Source organism: Anser anser (genome assembly GCF_964211835.1).
Source record: "Anser anser genome assembly, chromosome: 8".
Classification (NCBI taxonomy): domain Eukaryota; kingdom Metazoa; phylum Chordata; class Aves; order Anseriformes; family Anatidae; genus Anser; species Anser anser.
This window is the reverse complement of record NC_139728.1, coordinates 27,231,578-27,254,051: the sequence shown is the minus strand read 5'-3', so window position 1 is coordinate 27,254,051 and position 22,474 is coordinate 27,231,578. Positions and strand designations below refer to the sequence as shown.

General features: G+C 42.2%; 1 protein-coding gene and 1 long non-coding RNA gene across 8 annotated transcripts in view; one reads left to right on the top strand and one right to left on the bottom strand.

Annotated features, from left to right (window-relative positions):
• LOC310903429 overlaps positions 1–4,551 on the bottom strand; it is a 334,064-nt gene extending 329,513 nt beyond the window's left edge. For all 6 annotated transcript variants that reach the window (XR_014587518.1, XR_014587519.1, XR_014587520.1 and 3 more), the window contains exons 1-2: positions 3,903–4,551; positions 2,669–3,764 (exon numbers count right to left, since the gene is read on the bottom strand). This is a non-coding gene — a long non-coding RNA (uncharacterized lncRNA). The remainder of the gene's footprint in view (positions 1–2,668; positions 3,765–3,902) is intronic.
• Positions 4,552–4,645: 94 nt separating this feature from the next.
• The window catches only part of USP24 (ubiquitin specific peptidase 24), a 61,222-nt gene continuing 43,393 nt past the window's right edge, over positions 4,646–22,474 (top strand). For both annotated transcript variants that reach the window (XM_083846656.1, XM_083846655.1), the window contains exons 1-7: positions 4,646–5,111; positions 16,362–16,527; positions 17,488–17,555; positions 18,834–18,977; positions 19,519–19,641; positions 20,509–20,544; positions 21,125–21,190. In XM_083846656.1, the coding sequence (XP_083702782.1) occupies positions 4,779–5,111; positions 16,362–16,527; positions 17,488–17,555; positions 18,834–18,977; positions 19,519–19,641; positions 20,509–20,544; positions 21,125–21,190 (936 nt within the window). In that variant the 5' untranslated portion in view covers positions 4,646–4,778. The remainder of the gene's footprint in view (positions 5,112–16,361; positions 16,528–17,487; positions 17,556–18,833; positions 18,978–19,518; positions 19,642–20,508; positions 20,545–21,124; positions 21,191–22,474) is intronic.

The following is a 22,474-nucleotide window of genomic DNA, read 5'->3' as shown; positions in this document are numbered from 1 at the left end:
TGCACCAGCAGCAGCTCAGCTCGGGCCACTCGGCATCAGAAATAGTTCTGTCACTGCAGTTCATCTGATACTGGGCTCACACGTCAGCGTGCCATTTATCTAAAATGACAGTAAAGAATTGTAACCAATATAGGTAGAGAAATCATCTTTAAAAGTAATTTACCTGGAACCACACACATAAAAAATGGATTAGTCATAATTATAGATTTTTCCAGGGCTCTGTCCCAAATTTTACTCTACAGAATGGTTTCACTCTGCATTTCTGCATCTTAGTGCTTTCAGCTTGTTTTAAAGTTCAGCCTCAGCCTTCATTTCTTCAGGCTTGTGAAGCCTGTTTTAGGAAGAATGAACAAGCCCCTTGCAATTGGTTCCTCTTCTCAGCCCAGGGCTGTGGAGATGCATTGTAAGACCCACGGGACGGTCTGAGTTGAAGAGCTGAAAACAAACCCACGCAGCGAAGCAGAGGGGACAAATCTGATCCGACCCTGGAGTCAGCTGTTCTCTCCTTTTGGTTGTGTTGCCCTTACCATGGTGCTCCACTCTTTTCACACTCACGTCATGCTGCTTCCATTCAAGAGAAACAGTATGAAACTTCAGTTTTGTATGTGGGAGACCAGCAGGTACTCAGCTGCTGAAGGAAAAACAGTCATGGTTCAGCTCCTGTTCCCTTTGGACGCCGGAATAACAACAGGGATTACTGGAGGAGGCACGTCAACACCACGAGACCTGCTCACCTCCCTGTTTGCCCTGTTAGTCCCACTACAGTTAGCAGCAGTGCAAAAACTATTATATGCTGAGGGGCCAAGGATACCAGCCCATCCCCCTGTGAGGTGTGTTAGATACCCATCTTAAAAGCACAGTAATAGAGTTAAATATTGTCATTATGATTAGTAGCATACACAAGTAATGTCGGAGTGAAACCAAGGTAAGCTGCCTCTTTGCAAACTGCTGCTGACAGCAGGCTTTGCCTTGGAGGTTATCCCAGTACAGATCTCCTTTCTAGCTGGCCAAAAGCCGTGAAGGCAGCAAAAATCTCCAGTGCAGGCAAAGTCTAAAAGTATATTACATGAATCTGTCAGCTGGTGGTTGTGAATGGACTCACATGTGTTTGCTAAAATTGTTTCCTGGGATGCTGCACTCTTTCTGCGGAGTCAAGTACATTTACGCATCTACTCTGTTATCTGTATGATAACATAATTATGATTTTCAGTAATTCAGGTGAATTTGCACTAACTGATCGCTGAGGCCCTTCCTCAAATCCCACCTATTACATTTAGCTATAAATAAAGTAGAAGCGGGAAACTGGAAGAGACTGGGTGGGACGGAACAAGGAAGGAAGGAAAGATGGAAGGAAGGAAAAAAACATTTCAGAAAAGCTAAATTAGTTCTGCACAACACTATACATAAAGCTGGATTTTGCAACATCTCACATACTCACTCTTTCTTTAAGCAGTGAAGACTTCCTGTGCCATAACTGCCAGCTATACTAAAAGCAAGAAGCATCTTGTCCACCAAAAACATAAGATGGGGGAAACCTTCGTAAATATGTTCCTTTTGTTAACGCTTGGTATGTTTAGAGGTACAGAGTCAGGATATTTCTCACCAGAAAGTTACTTTCTCATCACTCACTGGGTGGTGAGATCTCCTGCAAGGCGATGCCATTTGATTTGCTGCCTTTTCTGGTACTGTAATTCAAGTCCACAAAAAATATTTACCCTGCAGCCTGTGGAGAGTGTTTCTGTTCGCTTGGCAGACAGCACAGAAGCCTCTTCTTATCATCATGAGATCCATCTATATTAGTTGCCTAATCCTAAGCCATTAACATCAGTGAGAGAAGCAGGGTTCTTCCCTTCCAAACAAATGAGCTGTGTTTCATATAGACACACACCAATTCATGCAACGACTGCAAACGAGTTTCTTCTAGCTACTGCAACTCCCATTTTCATAGTGCTCCTTCTGTGCTTATGCACCATGTAATGGTGTGGCACTGTGATTAAATTTTGTCCTGATTTCACACATTTAGTCATAAAAGATTTATGAACAGTAAGTTTTAGCTCGTACAAAGTTTCCCTTAGTAACATACTGCTTTGAAATGTCTTAACAAATGACGAGAAAGATGATCTTTCATCTTGAGTAAAACACGCGTCAAATGTAAGACCTGGTGCTAATATAACAAACTTCCCGTTCCCTTCTAGCAGAGTCTTTAAGTATGTATGTAATAATTGTGGCTGAGAAGATGCAACAAAGAGGGAAACAGAATCAGGGTGGCAAGGGATGTTTTCCAAATAGTTCAGAGATTTTAGTCAGAATTCCCCAACAGCTGTGAACATGAGAAATGTCCATCAAGCCAGAGTTAACTTTTGGTTTGGCTGCACGTGTATGTTCCACCAGAACAATACAGATGTTTCTCTTTGAGTGAAAACACTGCGTTCACCGTTTAAACAGTGAGCTGTAAAACACAGGACTGGCTTTAAAACAGTTTTATGAAGAAAATCATAAAAGTATATTCAGTTAAACACAAATTAACCAAGCACTCCTACTGTAACATCTCCACAGAAATCATTGCAATGTTCCATCAAACCCTATTTTCAGGCTGCCTGGAAACTCCAGAGTCAACCCAAAAATTGTGTCTGATGTCACAGCATTGAACTTACTGAAAGTCACTTACCAAAAAAGTAGTTTCTGTTCCAGAATGTCTCTGTTGTAATACAGGGGTTATTCATGTCCAGAGGTACTTTAGGATACATAAATGATGAATTTTGTAGGAAGTCACTACCTTCTGTAAAGTAACACAGTCATAGTAAACATGTCTTATCAAACTGGCAACTTCACAGTCGTAAACTCCAAGTTATCCAAAAGCAGATCTTGAGGGTATTGCTCCCTCCTTCATCTTCTTTCCTTCCCTTGTCTCCTTGCACCTTGTGATGCCCCATCAGGAAAGACTCACTCTACATTTCTTGTTCTCAGTTAGAAAAGTTTGCTGTGCTTCTCGCTGAAACTTTTCTTCAAATAACAATGCATGAACAATATTTGCAGCCGGGACTTTCAGGCTGAATAACTTAGAAAAAGACGCACCCCTTCTTTCAATAAACTGGAATATACAGTCTTGTCCTTTATGCAGTCTCAAGAGAAATGCTGTCAGAGAACTCTGTGAAAACCTTAGGATCACTATACCTCACTGCCAAGGTTATGTTCAGCTCCTGTGTCCAAGTGCTACCATCCCATATTGGTAAATTCAAATTCCCTTCAAACTTCTTTCAGGAGAGCAAAGCATTGGTAACTTAACTGTAAAGCATTCTCTTCTGTGCTCAGTCGTCTGGGATTACAAGCAGTTCCTCCATTACTTTTGGTATGTTTTCATTAATTAGCTCAGTGCAAATTTACAGCACCCCTTCCTTGAAATAAATCTGAAATCAATAATGACATCTAATAAAAGATAGTACTTTTTCCTCCAGTCTTGTCTTCCACTTGTAAAGGAAAATGATGCCAACTGACTTCATCAGCCTATGAGGATTAAATCATTACTTATGTTTCAGAAATGAGAAAGTGTAATTTAAACGTTGAGCACATGAGTAAGCAGTGAGTCAATATTCAGCATATTAACTGAATGCACTCAAAGTGATAGATTTTTTTTCTTGAGCCTGGCGAGACTGAGCCATAACAGTTCCTTTTATAGCTGGAGATCAGCGTGACTGAAGAACCCTCCTTCAGTCCAGACGCTGAAGTTGAGTCGGGCGCGTTACCTACGTTCCACTGAATGTCGCCTACAGAAAATAAACAAATAAAAATCAGGATATGAATAAGCAAGATGAAAGAGTCGTGATTACCTTTTGGGTCAGCATACAAAGAACATGGGACCACTGTTGGCATACTACTATCTAAAAATTAATCAAAAACCTTACCAGTCAAACAGGCAGATCCGTCAGCCTGTTTCTTTCTACAGACACCATCAGGAGCAGCGACGGACACTGAGCTCTGAAAGTTCAAATATCGTTGGTGTTCCCTAGAAAGCTTCCCTTACGCTGAATGTAAATCTGTGTCTCAGATTTCAGGCAATTATTTGTAGTTTCCTAACCCCGGTGCTCTCAGTGATGCCAGCCACTGCTAACACAAGATACCAGCACTGATCTTCACAAATCTTTTCTCGGCTTCCTCCTTTTCTGTGGCCATTAAAGCGTTTGTTAAAATGGAGCGGTAAATGTTGCCTAGATAGCCTAAGAGATTCAGATCTACTCTCTTCCATGCGGTGCCAGAGTTTGGCCAAGTACGTTTAAGAATCATACGCAAATTCAATTCATTTCTGCTTTGGGCAGCAGCAATTTCATTATTATTATTATTTGCACTTATTTACGGGGTTTGTTCCCTGCCGGAGGAGCCACCCGCGGGGCAGCGGGCACCGGGCCGAGCCCCCCCCCCGCGACCAGGCCGCGACCAGGCCTCGAGCAGCCCCGACCCCATCCCCGGCGCTGCCGTCCCCATGGCAACGCCGCTCCCGCCACGTGACCGGCGCGGCCGCTCCCGTCGCCATGACGACGCCCCGCACGCTCCATTCATCCCCCGAGCCGAGCCTCCCCCGTCACGTGACGCGGGCAGAGCCGCGCTCTCCCCCCCCCCCGCTTCTCCCCCCCTCCCTTCCGGGCCGAGAGGGGCGGGGCGGGGCGGGGAGGGGGGCGAGGCGCTGCCGTCAAGATGGCGGCGCGCGGGGCGGGCAGCGCCTGAGGCCGGAGCCCGGCAGCGCCCGGAGCCCCGGCGCCCGCCTCGGCCCCCGGACCGCGGCCATGGAGAGCGAGGAGGAGCAGCACATGACCACGCTGCTCTGCATGGGCTTCTCGGACGCCTCCGCCATCCGCAAGGCGCTGCGCCTGGCCAAGAACGACATCAACGAGGCGGTGGCGCTGCTCACCAACGAGCGGCCCGGCCTCCACTACGGCGGCTACGAGCCCATGGAGAGCGGGCACGGCCCGGCCGGCGGCCACGGCTCCCCCGCGGGAGGGCCGGGACCCCGCGACGGGGACGGAGGAGGCGGCGGCGGCACCGGCGGAGGCGGTGGGGGCGGCGGCAGCGGGGGCTTCGACCCGCCGCCCGCATACCACGAAGTGGTGGACACCGAGGTGAGCCCCGGGACGGCGGCTCCGGGCTGCCCCCGAGCCCTCCCGGCGGAGGGTGAAGGGCTGGGGGGGGGTGCGGGGAGCCCCCCGGCAGCCCCTCGTGGTGCCCCAGCCTCTGCCCGTGTCCCTCTGCCCGTGTCCCTCTGCCTCTCTCTGGGTGTTTTTGCAAGGTGAAGAGCACCCGGTATCTCGTTATTTTTCTTGGCATTCACGGAATGCATCGCTGCCCCACGATCCCCCCCCCCCCCCCCCCCCCCAGCCCCGTGCCTTCTTGCATAACCCCGTAGTTGACCGCAGAGCGTATTTTTTTTAAACGCCGTTTGCTCGACGCGAAGGAAGGTGCGAATCCTGGGTTTTGTTTGGGTAGGCCACGAGTTCGCCCGTGGAAATACAACCAGTTCAAGTGTTTTTAAAACAAAGGCTTTAACTCGTTAATTATAGCTGCGTTTTAAAAAGACGCCTGAAGCAGGAGGGCTGGCAAATGTCAGCCTCGCACGCTTCTTCCCCTTCCTCCCTGTTCTGCTTTTTTCCCTCCTCTTCCACGCTCTTCCAGAACTCGGAGCTCCTTGGCCAGCAAATTCGCTGATGGCTCTTGCTGTGCTGCCTGGAACGCGCTTGCAGCACTTACCTGTAAAGCCTTCTCCGCCTCCAGCTCTGTTCTTCTCCAAAATTTCCAAGGTGCCTACGAAAAGAGCTAAGTCAGCACTCAGGAGCCCATGGGGGTGTGAGAGCAGAAGAACGGAGCAGCCCCGCTGTGCGGTACCAAAGGGCCACCTTGCACGGTGTGTTTCAGTGGCCCGCAGCAGATGCCTAAGCACGTGAATAACAACAGACTCATGCACCTCAAACAGTATCCTGGGGATACTGAGCCAGAAGGGATATCTTTCTGTGCATTTACCTATAAAAACATATATGAAGAATACATGCACGTATCTACTTGTACGTAGCTACACTTGCACGGATCGTCCACGTCCAGTGTTGGTTTGTTGCCTGAAGTCCCCTCTTGCAGAACAGCGATACGCGATCCTGTTCGCTGAATTAACTGGTTTAGATCCTTCGCTGGTGTACGATAGTGATGTATGCTTGTGGAGTAAGCTGATCTGTAGGGCCGCACGTGTGCTGTGCAGAAGAGGAGTTGCTTTAAATTCCCTGACTGAAGCAGTAGGGAATGAGTTTCTGGCCTTTGCTTTGGAGGGTTGTGAGTGAATGAGAGTTCTGCTGGTTGGTGTTCAGAGCTTGTTAGCTGTGAAGAGGGTGGATTTCCGTGTCAGGTATCTCGTGGTTCCGGATGGGACTATCTGGGCTGTCAGTGTGACATTTAAAGAGAAGCTGTCAGTGTAAGCTTCAGACAACTGCATTTTTTCCCCTTCTGTTCCTATTACAAGTGACACTGACAACTCTAAGAGTTTTTTTCTGTTATTTCAGTTTGTATGTTTGATCAAACTTACTTATACTTCAGTTTCGTTTGCCACCCATGTTCTTGTTTGCTTTGTGCTCTTGTTAACCCCCAGAAGGGAAACTAAAACGTTTGAATATATGCAAATGACTGCAAATCCACAAAATAAGCATAGAAGGATTGAAGTATCTTACTGCATGAACCTTTATATGAATTCAGGCCTCAGTTTAGTAATTGGATCCATTTGCATATGAACATCCGTCAACTTATGCACACGTATGCATTACATTTTTGTCATGCAAGAGTTATCCGTGTAAAAGTCTTAAGACTTGGGATTATTTCCTCTGTTTATTTGCCTAATATTGCAATGCAACCTAGCAGCTGTGACATACTTCATAAAAAGGGGAAAAGGGAAATCGTATATGATCAGTTCTTGTTCTTTTTATTCTCCAAATGTAACGTGGAACTGTACTTAATAAACTGCATTCTTATTTAGGAAGTTAATTAGTAGGAAGTTTTCCATTCAGAACGAGCTCGTGGCCTGTGAAGCCCTACAGAGAGCCCGTTGCACAGACGCCCCTATTACTTGTTGTAGTCACGCACGTCATGTTGAAACCTTGTGAGTAGTACACCCGTACTATCTTGTGGCAACACAATTCGGATGTTATTTCTGTTTATCTTCCTGTCAATATCCTCTCCCCTTTTAACAGCTCTGAGAGCATGCGTTCCTCCCTCTCATCATAATGCCAATTTTAATGCTTGCTTAATGGGGAGGCAGGGATGTTTCTTGGTTTGGTTTTTAGATTGTATATATCAATAATGTGCACAAACATATAAACGAAATAGAGCACAGCCCTACTTTTCCCCTAAATAAATTTTTCTGGTCTAGTAATCTTTTTTCATCACTAAGTGAACAAAAGTTAGGGTTAGATTTGTTAATTTAAAAATAACAGGACGACTTCAGCCGTGCTCCAAGATGTGTGTGTAACAGCTCTATACTTCGTACTTGTTTTTTTTTTTTTTGGCTGAGTGCAATTTACTGTGCAAAGAAGGGTAGCTTTATGAATGATTAGACACTTTACATTTTCTCTAATCAGTAATGAACCCGTTATGTTTGCATATGCTTGCTTGGTTCTGTTACATAAAGTTAGTCTGTTCCGTTCAGTAAGCACAGTGATCAAAGAAGGGTTTGTCTGTTGGTGTTCTTTGAGCGTATCACAGCAACCCAGTATGTATCTTACTAACAAAAATCTTACTAATAAAATCATCTTGCCTTTGGATAGGATACTAAAGCCATCACAAATCCTGTTCCGGTGGTCCAGGCTGCTTCAGGGGCTTCTGGAGGTGTTATAGGAGGCTGAATTTGGAAGACAGCAGCTGTGAACTGGCCCAGCATGTGCTGTGTATTTTATGAGACCTGAGATAAGGACATGCATAAACTCATTTTCACAAGGGCTGAAACTTGAGTTTCAGCAGGCTCATGTCTTCCACGGAGCGCACAACTGATTCAGTTCTGAGTTAATACCTGTGGTCTGTGGAGTTGGTGCTGCTGGCGTGACCGTGCTTAATTAATTTGGAAGTAGGAAGCGGGCTTCACATTTCTTCCTGAAATCTCAGGAAGTTCAGCTTTAGGTTTCCAGTTGGCTTGATGTTTTTGCCCTCTGCGGTGCCAAACCGCTTTGACGGGCTGAGATCACCTGCTGTTCCAAGAGGTTACTTTGCCTGTTTGACACAACTTTTATGTTTCTGTCTGTTGGCTGAAGTGAATCTGATAAGTACGTTTTGGCAAGAATCTGGGATTCTCTTGTGTTTGTTCCTTAGGCAACGTAAAGATTTTTACTGTGATCTCTGGAGTGGGATGCAAGGTTATACTCATCTTTCATGTGACTGATGGATAAGCTCTTCTCTGAACTGCTGCTAAGTCCTTAAAATTTATGATGAAACTATAAATGAATGTGATGGCAATGTTTGTCAGTGTCCACAAACTGTCCTGAGGGCCCTGAGTGCTGACGTTCACAAGCTGGGCAGGAATAGGATGGAGAGGGGCAGGCCAGGCAAATATGAGCAGAGAGCCTGAAATTGTGTTAAGGGTGGGAACCCACTTACGCTGTTTGTATAACCCTTCCTGAAAAGAAATCTTGACTTGTTTTTAAACAGCTCCTGCGAGTCGTTACTCTGACCTTTTGGGTAAATTGCGATCAGCGGGTTGTGTTACCTTCCAGCTATTCCTGTCTCCTTCAGCACGTGCTCTTTTGATGTTGTTTTTTTTATTTTATTTTATTTTAGTTGAACGGGATCAAAAGCTCACATACACCAGATTTTACTAGATAATCTTTAACATAAAACTTGTCTGAAATTGCTCTTAGATGTTATGTTTAATTTCAGGAGAAGGGGCTGTGTGGAAGGAGCATGCCAGCAGCAGCAGCGAGTACTGGCACCGGCAGCAGCTTCTCACTCACTGCTCACACTGCAGGACTTCGGTGTGCGAACCCTCTGCCTCCTTCTGAACCTCTCTGAGCTTCTAGGGTGTAAAATGAGGATAACGGTCCGTGCCGTGTGGGAATACTGCAGACACTGGGCTTGTGACAGTCTCTGGTCCTTGGATGGAAGGAGCTGTGTTTATTTCAAGGCAAAAATAAGCTATTTAGGAAACGCGATGGACTTTACACTGCAGCTTTGTAAATGTAAAGTCAGTCTCCTGTCCTGTAAGTAGAGTTGAGCTTCGCAAAAGTGACTGCTGCTGGCACTCTCGTGTGGAAGTTTTACAGTGTGGCGTGTCTAGGAATTGGCCTTGTAAAGCAATTAAGCAATCAAATAAAGCTCTGTGCTGCGTTCTGGCGCTGGGTCCTGGCGGGCTGCCACCACAACGTCAAGTGGAATTAGTACTTTAGCACTCCTGGGTTTCAGCATCTCTGCTCTCAAAAATGACACCTGTGGTCCTGGGGTAGCCAGAACCTGAAAGGAGGTGCAGCTTCTACATCAGTGCTTTCCTGGGTTTCGAAAGAAAAATCCCTGCTTTGTCAGTGTTTTATCCGGCACGATAGTAACAGAGATGCTACAGGAAGGTGGCGAGAATGGGGGTAGTACTGAGAGGGACGGCTCATTAACTTTAAGAGCAAGCTTTGTTTTGAATACTTTATGAGCCCCTTACCATGTAATATGGCTGTTGGAGGAATTTTTAGGTTGAGACCAGCACATTGCAGTTACTGGAGCATTGGTGGTGCCCGTGGAGGTAGCGGGCAGCTCTGCAGCCGGCTCCTCAGCTGGGCAGGAAGCTTCTGATAAAATGTTCTCAGGAGGCATTTGCTGGTCATCTTCCCAGTTTGAAGTGCTATTCTGTGGCAGCTGTTTAATAAGGAAGTGAAATGCTGAGGAAGAACGAGAATAAAAACAAATTAGCCAGTGTTAGAAGTTAATTCCAGCAAATCATTTGGATTGCTTTTGGGTTGAGGCACAGTAGCTCTTTGTATGAAGAGGGCGAAGATGGAAAGGAAGTGCCTGTTTCTTTTGTAAACTCTCAACTCGAAAAAAACCACGTGTTTCTGCTGCCATAGGAGTAGCCTTTGGTATATATGTTTCAGTTATGCTTCGTGGGCCAAATTAAAGCCCCGGTGTGCTCGGTGCTTCTCGCTGCTTGCCCTTCCTGCTCGCTGCTGTGCAGCAGTTCTCGCTTCTTTGGTTCCGATGCCCGGCGGAGTGGTCTTGGGAGATGCTTAAAGGTTTTGGTTCTAGTTGTTAACCACAACTTTGCAATGAATGGTACGCTGCGGAACTTGCACTCAAGCTCATTGCCAGCTGCTTTTGTGGTACTAGTTTGTGTCTCACCGCACCTCCATGTACGCAGTGTCAGGGAACCAGCTCTCCCTTCCAGATCTTGAACGCTGGTCACAAAAGCGTTGTGCTAAATCCTTTATCTCGTGCTTCTGCAGCACGGCTCTGTTAATGCCTGGTGTTCTGGCAAAGGGGAATAGAAGTAATGGCTTAATTTTAGGCACTGAAATGCCAAACAGTTGTGATTCACTGTTTTATTGTATTAAAGCACAATGTTTATCTGATACCACACAAAGTTATTTTGAGGTATTTGGAAATCAGCAGTGTTTTTGTGCTTATGAAAACTCGAGGGCTGGGAGGAATATTGGTATCAACTCAGTGCCTGGATGTTTGTACTTACGCCAAGGGAATAAATTATTTAAATATTTCAGACAATGCTGAAAACACGTGTAAGATAAGCGTGTGTTTTCCCTTGATTTCTTACGAGTGGCTTTCTTAACAGAGCTTTCCGTGACCTTTCCCTGGCCTACAGCTTGTTTTTGAGCTTGGAAATGCACTGCTGAAAGTGCTTGTAACAAACCTCTCTGATTCCACTGAATGCTGAGGTAGTTGTAATACAAAAGGTTTCTAGTTTGTTTTAAGTTAAATGGATCTTCTAATTTAAACAGGATTTTTACAGAGCCTTGATTCTTGTTGCTGTAACGCTTAGTGCTGAGTTCATCTCCAAACGACTAGGCAAGTACATTGGGGAATATTGCATGGTAACATTGCATCACTCTGGAAAGCAGGGGTACAGTTCAAGCACTGTTTTTAGAAAATCCTGGTTCATTTCTAGCTTTATTGATTCCTCTTCCCACCATCCAGTTCACGTCGTGTTCTTCTTCCCAATTTCCTATAGTTCTTGGGGTTTGAGAGGTGGGGAGGAAGCTGTGTTTGTTGTAGATGATTTGTTATAATCCTTCACGTGTACTAAGGAGGGCTTAGTCCAACCAGGCATTCCCGACAATGCACTCGTATTACTCTCAGTTGAGGTCAGGTTCCAAAACACTGTGTGAAAACAGTCACTAAATAAATCAGATTTTTTTTTTGGAAGGGATTTATAGTGAGGTGAGAATCTGAATCAGCTCTGATTAGATGGGGTGCATAACACAGGATTTATTTTCCTTTAGTGGTAGACTAGGATCATTACTTCCTATTAACATGATTAAGTACTATTTACTAATATTAACACTTTGTGTAATGTAGTGCATAGCAGAAATATGAGCTAAATGGCTTAATTTCCGTGTGAAAAGAAAAAACTGTGATATAACTAACCAGCAAGGTTACTTTCTTGTAGCAGAACATAAATAACAAATAACGTTCCTTTCTGTCATTTTACTCAAAATTTTGCATACACATGCATTTTTATCGGCAGAAAAAAATTAAGGGCAAGATACTATAACTGCTTAAGGTATAAAGCAGTTAAAGATTGTTACTGTGCTTTGAAAATAAGTAGCTGTTCCTCAATAAAATATGTAGGGATATTTTCCAGATCTGCCACTTAACCGGAGTTTAAAGAAGTTCCTGAAGCTCTGGGAGTACCGGTTTATAAAAAAAAACACTTCTGTTCAAATAAGAAAATATAAGTTTAAAAATCACTGTCTACCTCATGCTGGTGTTTTCCAGCCTGAGTGCGAAGCAGTGGCTTTGATTTATTTGAAAACCTTTATGTTCGTACTCCAGTGAATCAATTCTAGGCAACAGAATATCCTCCTCCTAACAGTTAATTAAAATGAAGGGGGAAAAAATGCCATCCAGGTACAAAAGTAAAAGCTGCTTTAATCAGCAGTCTGGCAGATAGGACTGTCAAGTCATGACTTCAGGATTCATAGCTTCTCCCAGAAGTTGATGGACATAATAGATCAGGGAGTAGAGAGCTGCTCTTTCTGTTTTTATGGATATTTGATGTATTGCTTCTGTATTGCCTCCACCTGAGCATTTTGTGGTACTTTGCAAAACACCAGTGGATCGTACATCAACCTGCTGTGGCAGAGGCAAGTGTCGTTACTGCCACTCTGCTGCTGGGGAAGCTGAAGCACTCACAAATTGATTTCCTCGTTATTGGTCAGTATATCTGTGATAAAAGTGAAAGGTGGATCTAGGATTTTTTGTCTTCTAATTCTGGCCCGAAGGATTTCGTTTTTCATTGCTGCTTTTCAAAGCAATTAAACTTGATTCTGTTTGTTGGTATGTAATAATAATATACAAATTTTTTTTAGCAATACAGTGAAACATCAAAATCCTGTTTTCTTGGCTGCAAAATGCTGAAATCGCGTGAAAATCACTTACTGGAGAAGCATAAGGGAAGGAAACAGATCTGCTGGTATCTTACAAACCCTGGTCCTACTGCTTATTGAAAGAAACACGACTTTCTGGTTCCGTTTCAGAAATTATACTAGATTCAAGAGCACCTAATGGAACTTGGCTCTAGTGACGCTAGATTGCGCTGGTAGCCTTCTATCAAAATCAAATTAACAAATTTAATTTGTAACTTGACTGTAATTTCATTGCTAAGAGCGCCAATTAACATCAAAATACTCTCTTAAACTCCTTTTTATTTTATGTAAAGTGACCGAGGTGGTAAGCATCAGTGGCTTTAGTTAAACGCTGTTTGATGAGTTAATTAGCTGAATGCTACGGGAATACATCTTGAAGCTTTGAACTATGACCTTTTGGCAATTGAAGTTAATTTATATTTCACTTCCTATGTGAGGGTTAGTCTTTGTTCTGTGTTAGTCTGCCTTGGAAGGGTTTATGCTCAAACTTGGGCAACACATTGTTCATCAGGTATTTAACAATCTTTATTCAGACTTGCAAACAACTTGGGGAGGTGCCAGGCCCCCAGAGTGACAGTCGTGAATCAGCAGTTGAAACTGTTTAAGTGAGAATATTTTTCTTGGGAGTCTGTGTGCATGTATGGGTATAACTGCATTTGGGCACCTTGAAAATAAGCCAAAAATAGCCGTGTGACCCTGCTAAAATGGAGGAATCTTCATCTTCCATGCCTGTACCTCTTCCTACACAAGAGCTCTGATGTTAAAGGTTTGTCAGTAAATGCTTTTTGGTCTCGAGACTTGAGCTGCAGAAGGGAGAATTATTGCAGAGCGTGTGATGTGCAACGTGATTTTCTATCTCAGAAAACAGATGGTTCCTGAAAATTTTTGAACAATCATCTTTGGATGACCAGTTAACTGCCAGGACTAGTCCCACTGCTTTTGTACTGTTCTGCTGTTGGAAAGGATCCCTACCAATCCTGAACTTGTCAGGTGCCAGTTTCTCTGAAGAAAAGTGGGTGTTGGTTAGTGAGCCAATATAAAGTTGTGGAAAAGCTTATGTTGCACCTTGCAACCTTAATAAATCCTTCACTTTAAAGAGCGGTGCACAAATTGATTTAAAAGTTGGATGGGGAGCTGCTTGATTTTTGTGCAGAAAGACACTAATTATGAAAGAGTAGCAATATGTTTTTAGAGAGACTTACTCAGGCTAGGTATGTTGTAAGAAACGAGATTCAGTCTGCAGAAATATGCACTGAACATGGAGATAATCTCCAAGGGCATTAGCTTTATTAATGGTCTGAAGCGGAGTTCAAGTTTGACTTTTAAACTACCTGGGCATGGATTTGAGCACACTGCAAGTTTCGTGCTAGCTGTGAAGCTGCTTTAATGTGTTACATTCTAAAATTAATCCATAATTAATCTTGACACTTTCTGGGAAGGATTTTAGTAGCAGAAAACTGATGTGTAAGAATGCCTTGTCATCTGTAATTAACAGAATGTGCCAAAGACGTGCCCCTTCAGTGCAGACAGTTCCCTTTGTTATTAGGGCAATATTTCCAGTACTGCACCCACTGTTATTGCTTGTGTAAAAGATCTTCTTGCTATGTTGCTGGTAGACTCAATATAGCAATAGGCCAGTTGTGTTCTTAGCCCAGCTGTTTTGGTAATGTCCGTATATGTGAGTGCACAGTGAAGAAGAGGTATTACTTCACTCCTTGCGAATTTCCGTAGTACTGCAGGCACTGGCCACAGCCTGTGGGGAGAGAAATAACGAGCAGCTCCCCTGAGATGCAGATGGGGAAGCAGAACAACAACACGTGGAGTTTTTCAGCAACAGTAGAAAGTCTGCGCTGCTGTTAGGCTGCACCTCTCCAACACTAACGTAAATAACAGATATTTTTATTTAACAGTTACCTTCCTCTAAGGATTGGAGAAACCATAGCGAAGTTAATGTCACCATTTGTTGAGATGCTTCTTTGCTGTGCCACAAGTCTAGGCTGAAATGCAATCTGTTACCTAGTGACTGAATGTGCGCGCTCCAGTCAGTCTTCCTTTATTAAACTAATTGTTGTGTTCTGTACTGATGCCATAAGGGCTTCCTTTATAAATGCGCATTCGTTTTCTACAGAAATTGATTCATGTTCTGGTTGGGTACCCTCTACAAAAGCTGTAGACTTAAGTGTTTGTTTAATCACTACAACGGGATATTTCTTGGAGAACTTTTGCTTTTAAATACCCTCGGTCTTTTCTTTTGGTCCTTTGGACATCTCTTCTCCAAAAGTTCATGTATTTAAACAAGGGTGATCTGCTAGATCAAACAACGAAGCTGGATATCCAGCTCTCTCAAAGGAAGTACGGCACCCCGTAGTGGCAAACTTGGGGCTGAATGTTTAGTGGAGGGTTGGGGAAGGTGGCACCTTGTTTCCCAACTGTGTTTTCTTGCCTGAGTACGATTTGGTGTTACTCCTATAAATGTTACTGCTGCTCTCCAGAACCTGTTATTAGGTACAGCCTGTGTGCTGTTGTCACCTGAGCTAATTCCCTGTATAGGGTGCGCTCTGTACAACTGCTGTTCCCTTGGTGTCACGTTCTTGAGTCATTATGAAAGTGAGTATGATGCATTTATGTCTTAATTAACAGATCTAATCCTGCAATAGCAAGTGCAGGGAGAGCTGGACGCACACTTCTCTATATAAATCTCATTACTTGTGCACCACATCCTCCCGAGCTCAGTTGTTTCTCTGGACTTTTTCCTTTCTATTTGCTCCGTTCGCTTTCCTGGTGCTATATTTTACTCTCAGATGTGTTTCCTGCTTGTCCTTTCTCCCGGCGTGTCCCTGGCCGCTCTCCTGTTACCACCACACGCTCGTGTTTTCCTCGGCCTCTGGCAGCCGCTGCCGGGCCTGCTCCAGCCGTGCTCCTTCCTCCCACCTGGATTCTCGGCCTTCTGGAAGCCGCAGAGAGCCCATGGGATCTCTTTGACATGTGGGATAGCCAGCATCAATGTGAAGTTAAAAAAAATAAGACATAAATAACTTGTGTAGCATTCCATTTGGCACTCCTAAGGCAGTTACCTCATCTGGCGCTTAACGAAGAACGGGGCTAATTCCGAGTGCTGCCTGTGCACAGAAATAGCTGCCGTTAGTGACACGGGCAACAAACCTGAAAAGCTGAGCTGCAGGCTTGTACTTGCTTCTTCCCCGTTCGCCTTCCAGAAGGCTTTCCAGTAACTTATTTTGACTTCAGGAGATGGACAACAGCAGCTTCCTTGCTGGGCAACTATATCTGAGACTTGATATTTTCTTTACATGATTAGCTACTGAAAAAATCCTGATCAACTGGATTAGTCTAGTTTATTTTCAATGTGATTGGGTGAAGGGGTAAAATTGGCCTCCCTTAAAATAAACTATTTCATAATATGCAGCACTTCTGTGAAGATCAGGGCTTGTACTCTAAAGTCTCTCAGGGACTAGAAGCACTTAGCACTTGGCTCTAGGATCTGATATGCTAAGGAAGAAAACTTGCCACTTAGAGATGATAAGCAATTAGTCATGTAAACATAGCAGTTATCACCTACACGAGATGATAAAGGTATGTAATCAATTCAGATCGAAATATTAAATTCTACTTTGAAAAACAGAAGCAGCCTAAGGGTTGCTGAGAATTTGACATGCTGCTTATAAGCACAGCCATCTCTTCTGAAGCTAGTAAATCCTTTAAAGTGTCGAGGATGGATTAAAAAATTGCTTCACTTGAACTTTTTATTCACAGAAAAATGATGAAAACGGGAATTGCTCTGGAGAAGGCATTGAGTTTCCAACCACCAACTTGTATGAGCTGGAGAGCAGAGTTCTAACAGATCACTGGTCCATACCCTACAAGCGGGAAGAATCTCTAGGCAAGTGCCTAATTGCATCCACCTATCTAGCAAGACTAGGTAAGTTCTATTTCTACACACATAAAGATAATCTGCTCGGATTTCATAGACATATGGTGCGCAGTTATGCCTTTTGTATTAATTTTGCAGTCGTTAGCACCCAGCAGAGTGATCACATCTCTGTGAAAGTGGTTACCAATGAATTATTCTATCTAATGCTGTAAAAGGAGCGTTGATCTCTTTTTCTAAAGTAATTTGTTTACTTAAGCTTTTTTGGAGGGAAAAAAATGGAGCACATGTTTCTTTATGTTCTAATGATTGTAGGAATTACTGTTTTTTCAGAGCTGAATTACCGACTCATTTTTCATTGTGCTGGTAATTTTCCATTTGTAAAAAACAAGCTGTCATCTAAATTCATGCTGTACCAAGCTTGTGTAACTGGTTGTTTTTCCCTAGTGAAGTGCTTATAGTGCATTAGACCTGAATTTGACTGTTCTGTATTCAGTACTTTGGCTGGGGTTAAGTGTTATGGAGATGACATGCCCAACTCATGGTGTAATGAGAGTACGGGGCAGTTTTTCCAATATGCCTGACAGCAGACAAAAGGGACGTTATAATATGTAGGAAGAATAAAAGTGGTTAGTGATTCTGGCTTGCTTTGTTGATTTTTAACGTGTGTTAAAAGGCTATGTGTAGATTTGTGGGTTTTTTTTTTGGCGGGGGGAGGGATATGGAGCATCAGGAATGATCTACGCTTAGTATTAAATTTTGAAGAGAGAAATGTGTGTGGTACTAATCACGGTTGAAGAAGTTGTAAAAGATTAAACATTTGGAAACTTCTTATTTCTAAAAGGCAAGTTCTTTTGGTTCATGTTCTTTTGTGACTCAGAATAGCATAATGCTTAATAATCAATTAATAGTAGCTATTTTGTTGCTGCTGGTTTTGGTTGGCGTACCGAAAAACTTGCACTGAATTTTCTGAGGTAATCTTAAAACATTTACTTCTTCCTTTCTGTAAAGGTCTTTCTGATTCTGATGAGAATTGCAAGAGGTTTATGGACAGATGCATGCCTGAAGCATTCAAAAAGGTAAGCAGGTACAGTACGGTAATTCACTGCTTGTCTTTAAGTTGTTCATGGTGGAAATAGTGTCTTGTAATCCAGACTGATACATACTTCAGAAACTGCGGTAAACAGTGAGTGTGTTGCTAAATTAAAATCATATTCTGAAGTTGCAGTTCTGCAACTCTTATATGTATTTTTTTCTTTTTTTCACTACTTTTCACCTCAGTGATTAATGCCTAACCTGCCTCTCTGGCTGTTTTTCTCTGGGTTATTGTGCATCTTCTCTACGGAGCTCCCCAAACCAGTTTTCTTCCCACTATTCTGTCCATTTTGGACACTGCTGAGTTTTTAGACTACATCATGTACAAAAACATGCATACACCTCTTAAAAAAAAATTAGTCAGTCCTAATCTTAAAATACTGAGGCATAAGTATATTTAAAGAAAATGAAGATTTAAATGAAAAAAATTTTTTCCATTTGGCTATTAGAGTAATAACCTTGCATATCATTCATTTCACTCAACACTTTCTGCACTTTAAATAAAAATGTAGTCTACAGTGTAGAATCTGTTAAAAAAAAAAAAATCTAAGTTCAGAATGTGCTAAGTTACAATTTGCTGAATTTTTTGCAAGTCAGTAATTGAGCCTGATTCGATTGTTTCTTAAAATGGTACAAAAAGTAATAGTATTTAAAATATCAAGCTCTTTAACTGTAAAGACAGCTAATGCTCAGAGCTAGCAGAAATTAAATAATGTTAGCAGATGGAAGCTTCAGGTCCTCTTTAACCAGCTAGGTTAGACCAGATTTAAAGAGCGTGTTTCAGTAGGTGGGAAAGCAGCACTAATAGCTCTCTTCATGGTACATGTTCTTTGTTTTCCAACAGAAACTGCTCAAAAAGTGAGTCGGTAAATGGTTATTACAGATGAATCAGTGCAGCTCTGCGGAACGTGTACTTGAAGATTTAATAGTCATATGTTCATGCTGCAAACAGTTGCATATTGGCTGTTCTTTACAAAGGTTATAATCTTACCAGTGAGTGGAAATGGAAATCAGTTTGCTTTGATACATACTAGTTTCTGTCACAAACTGATGTAAGGCGTAAGGCATTCTTCAGTTAAATTACAAATTTAACTAACTCTTAAGTCATTAATATGGAAAGAGGATACAAAATAGCGTACCACCCATTGATTATTACACTCTAAGGAAACATTTGCTCTGAAAACAGTCCGGGGAGGGGATAAATTTCTCCTGTTTTACATGACTTTGCTCAAACTTCAAGAAATTTCTTTTTTTTTTGGTAGCTGTTGACATCCAGTGCTGTTCACAAATGGGGAACTGAAATCCATGAAGGAATATACAACATGCTTATGCTGCTAGTAGACCTGGTTGCAGAAAGAGTAAAACAAGATCCTATTCCTGTGGGCCTGCTCGGTGTGCTTACAATGGTATTTCTTCTTGATGCAGTTTTTAATAACTATGGTGTTTTGAACTTTTGGGATCTGTTTAAGTAATATGGCGAATGAGGGTATACTAGTTCATTGATGAATATCCTCAAAATGTAGAAGTCTCCATTAATAACTGTCATAAATTGTCCTGTGTTTTGTGTGCAATATTAGGGTATTTCATTTTTAAGCTGCTGCTTCTTTTTATCCTATTTAAATTGTATATTGTCAAAAATACTTCACAACTGCTGCCAAGTCAGTGTTTATTTTTTGAAAACTGGTACAATGAGTTCATCTATTCCTTTATATGGATAGCTGGCTCACATGGATATTGGATATTGTCTACATAGAACTGAAATTTTAGGATCAGTACAGTAAGAACTGAGGGGCAGGAGGCAGGGGTCATTTGTTGAACTTTAGTTTTTGCTAGATCTTTAATTGTCAACTAGAAGAATGTTCAACTGAAAAAGTCAAATATTATCAGGGTAAGTTTTGAGACTGGTGTAAGCTGTGCTGTTAATTTCCACGGTGTTTTTCTTTCAAGGCATTTAACCCCGACAATGAATATCATTTCAAAAATCGAATGAAGGTGTGCCAGAGAAACTGGGCAGAAGTCTTCGGGGAGGGCAACATGCATGCTGTCTCACCCATATCCACATTTCAGAAGGTGAGCGTGGCCATGCCCTAAGCTTATTTTTAGGGTAGATGGTTTTGTTTCAGAAAAGATTGGTTAGTAGGTACTTGTAACACAAGAAGGCTTAAAAGTGTGATCAAGAATTACAACAAACAGATCTTCAGTCTATGTTGGTCTGTAGAAATGAATTCCCTTTTTCCTCTCAGATTGTTCCAGTTCTCTGTTGGAAACTGGATTTAGAAATTGCTGTGCTATCCTGTCTGAAGTAACACAACGATCAGATGGGTAGATCTGTCGTATCTAAGGACTGACATCTGTTGAGTATGAAATGACCGGGATAACTCAAGGTGTATAGTTCTAGCAGAGAATTCATGCTTTTCTGTCACCCAAGTTTGGGATATCTTCTTCAAACACTGGCGAGAAGCCAGTTTTTGAGGTTTGCATTGTCTTGTGGTTGCTCCAGACAGGTGGGTCTAAAAAGGGTCTAAAAAAGAGCCTCGATGTTGTTGATTGTTTCCTGAAGGAAACATGTTTGTGGCTGTAGAAAGAAAATTCTCCATCTGCTGCTTTGGAAAAGGTCCTTTAGTGATGTTCCACACAGCTAATGTGCTATAAATATAGTTGCTTGTGAGTCAGCAGCCACAGTGTGTATTGTTGCCACAGCACATGGTCAGTGATGTCAGGTAGAATCCAAAAACGGATACTGCTAATGAGAACCTCCCAGAGCTCCAGCTACACACTTAGCAAAGGAGCTGTTGTAAACACACTGCTGCGTTCTGTGAAATAACAGCGCGTGCTTTTAGAGTGTGGGTTAATGCACTGAATGTGTCTGTCCACATCTGTTCCAGAAGACAAATGTTTGTTGCAGCTGCTAATTTTTTAATGTTTTAATTTTTCAAGGAACCTCATGGGTGGCTGGTTGATCTGGTAAACAGGGTACGTAAATGCAAACCAAGCAGAAATGTTACTTGTCACTTGAATTCATTGCTCTCCAAGTAATTTCCTCCTCTCCCCACCCTTGTTTTTTTCCTTCTTTCCTCAGAGTGACAACCACAATAAATGGTTTAAAATTTTAATGCTGTCTGCATCTAGGGAAAGGACCTTGCTAAATAGATCTTGTGTTGCTGCCTTCTCCCTTGAGCACCTTTACCATAACATGATAGCAATCACTAAAAGAAATTAGAGTTCAGCTTAGGCTTCAGTGATGTTTCTCAGTCAAATGTGCCAGGCCAATCTACTATTGCTTTATAAGGTCTAGCTTTCGTCACTATATCCATTTTTAGCCAGGACGCTTACTAGCTTGATGATTAAGCTGGGACCACATATAATTGCATTGCATTCCCACTGTGTCCCTGAATTCTCATGAAAATGTAAAGCTTATGTTGCATGTGTTGTTATATGGTGAAGGATACTCATTGTCACCCCAGGAACTTTTAGTGGAGTATTTTCTATAATAGCGTATTTGAAAGATAAAATACTGTAGTTTGCTAATATAATATTGATTATTTTATTTCAGTTTGCAGAGTTGGGTGGATTTTCAGCAATTCAGTCCAAACTCAATTCAGAAGATATTGAGCTTGGGGTAAGTTCATTGTTTGTCACTAGGCTGCTTCTCTCTTTCCATTACTCACTTCATATAGAACCAGTAACATCACTTTTGGCAGTGCTGTTACCTTTACTTTGGTACAAGAGCAATACTCCCACATAGCCCTGGAGAAATGCTGTCACACTGGAGGTCAGATGAGGCTGTGTGTAAGAGTCCTGACTAAAGAGACCTTTTGAGACTTCAGAGGAAAGAGGGAAGGGTTAGCATGCTTTTCTAATGTTCAGCCTTCCAGTTAGACATCGATCAGTCTAGTTTCACTGTATATTCACCAGTAGGTCGCTGGTTTTCTGTTTTCTTCAGCTTTATCTGCATTTAGCTGGAAGTAAATTAACTTCCGTTGTGCATTATAGAAATCATTTTTAAGAAAAAATCCTTAGGAAGACAGATACTGTCTAATCTTAAGCAACTTTTCAAGAGCTGTGTTTAAAACCAGTCTTAACGGTTCTAAACTATTTTTTGTTGGCAAAGCCTAACTTATTTGTTTTCAGCTTCCTAACTTGACTTTGTGTCTTTTTTTAAGCTGTGAAGAACAAGGAGGCCAAGGGAAAACAATGTAACCTAGAATCTTGTCTCCAAGTATAAAATTAGTCTGTTTTCAATGAGCTGTCATATTGGGAGAATTGAATTTCTTTTCATTAAGCAGCAAGTATTAATACTCTAAGAAAAGATAAGTTCTTATATAAGCGTGGAAGAAGAGTAAGAAAATTCAAGTCCTGATAGTCCAATAGGAACTTTGACTTTGTTTAATGAGTAATGACTGCTTGTTTAGGGAGTCTTGTTCAGCATCACTAAACTTAGGCCTTTGATTGCAGTGGGGCATATTCAATTTCATTCATAATTTTTGACCCGCTCTTAGAAGAAGCTAGTTTTGATATTCTTCATTAGCAAATGTCTTTTACACACTTAATTTCCTGATGATGGATATCAGTTGAGAACTTTGGGTTGAAAGGAGCTTGACATGTGTATGACACATTTGCAAAAGCTTTCTGCCACTCCTTTCTTTGGAAATGAAATTCACCATATGGCTTTAAACTTAAATCTTGTCTTCACACTTCTCATTGCTGTTAAGCAACCAAAATGTGATGTGTCCTTTTCATGTCTGATTATTTCTCTGGCGGAAACAGGATTAGACAGAGAAGACTGGACAGAATGATGAGAGGACTGATACTAATGAAAAATGGGAAGGTGTTTTTAATTTCAGGCAAAAATATGTATTATATTCTACAGCATACAGTAACGTCTATTTCCTGAACCATGTAT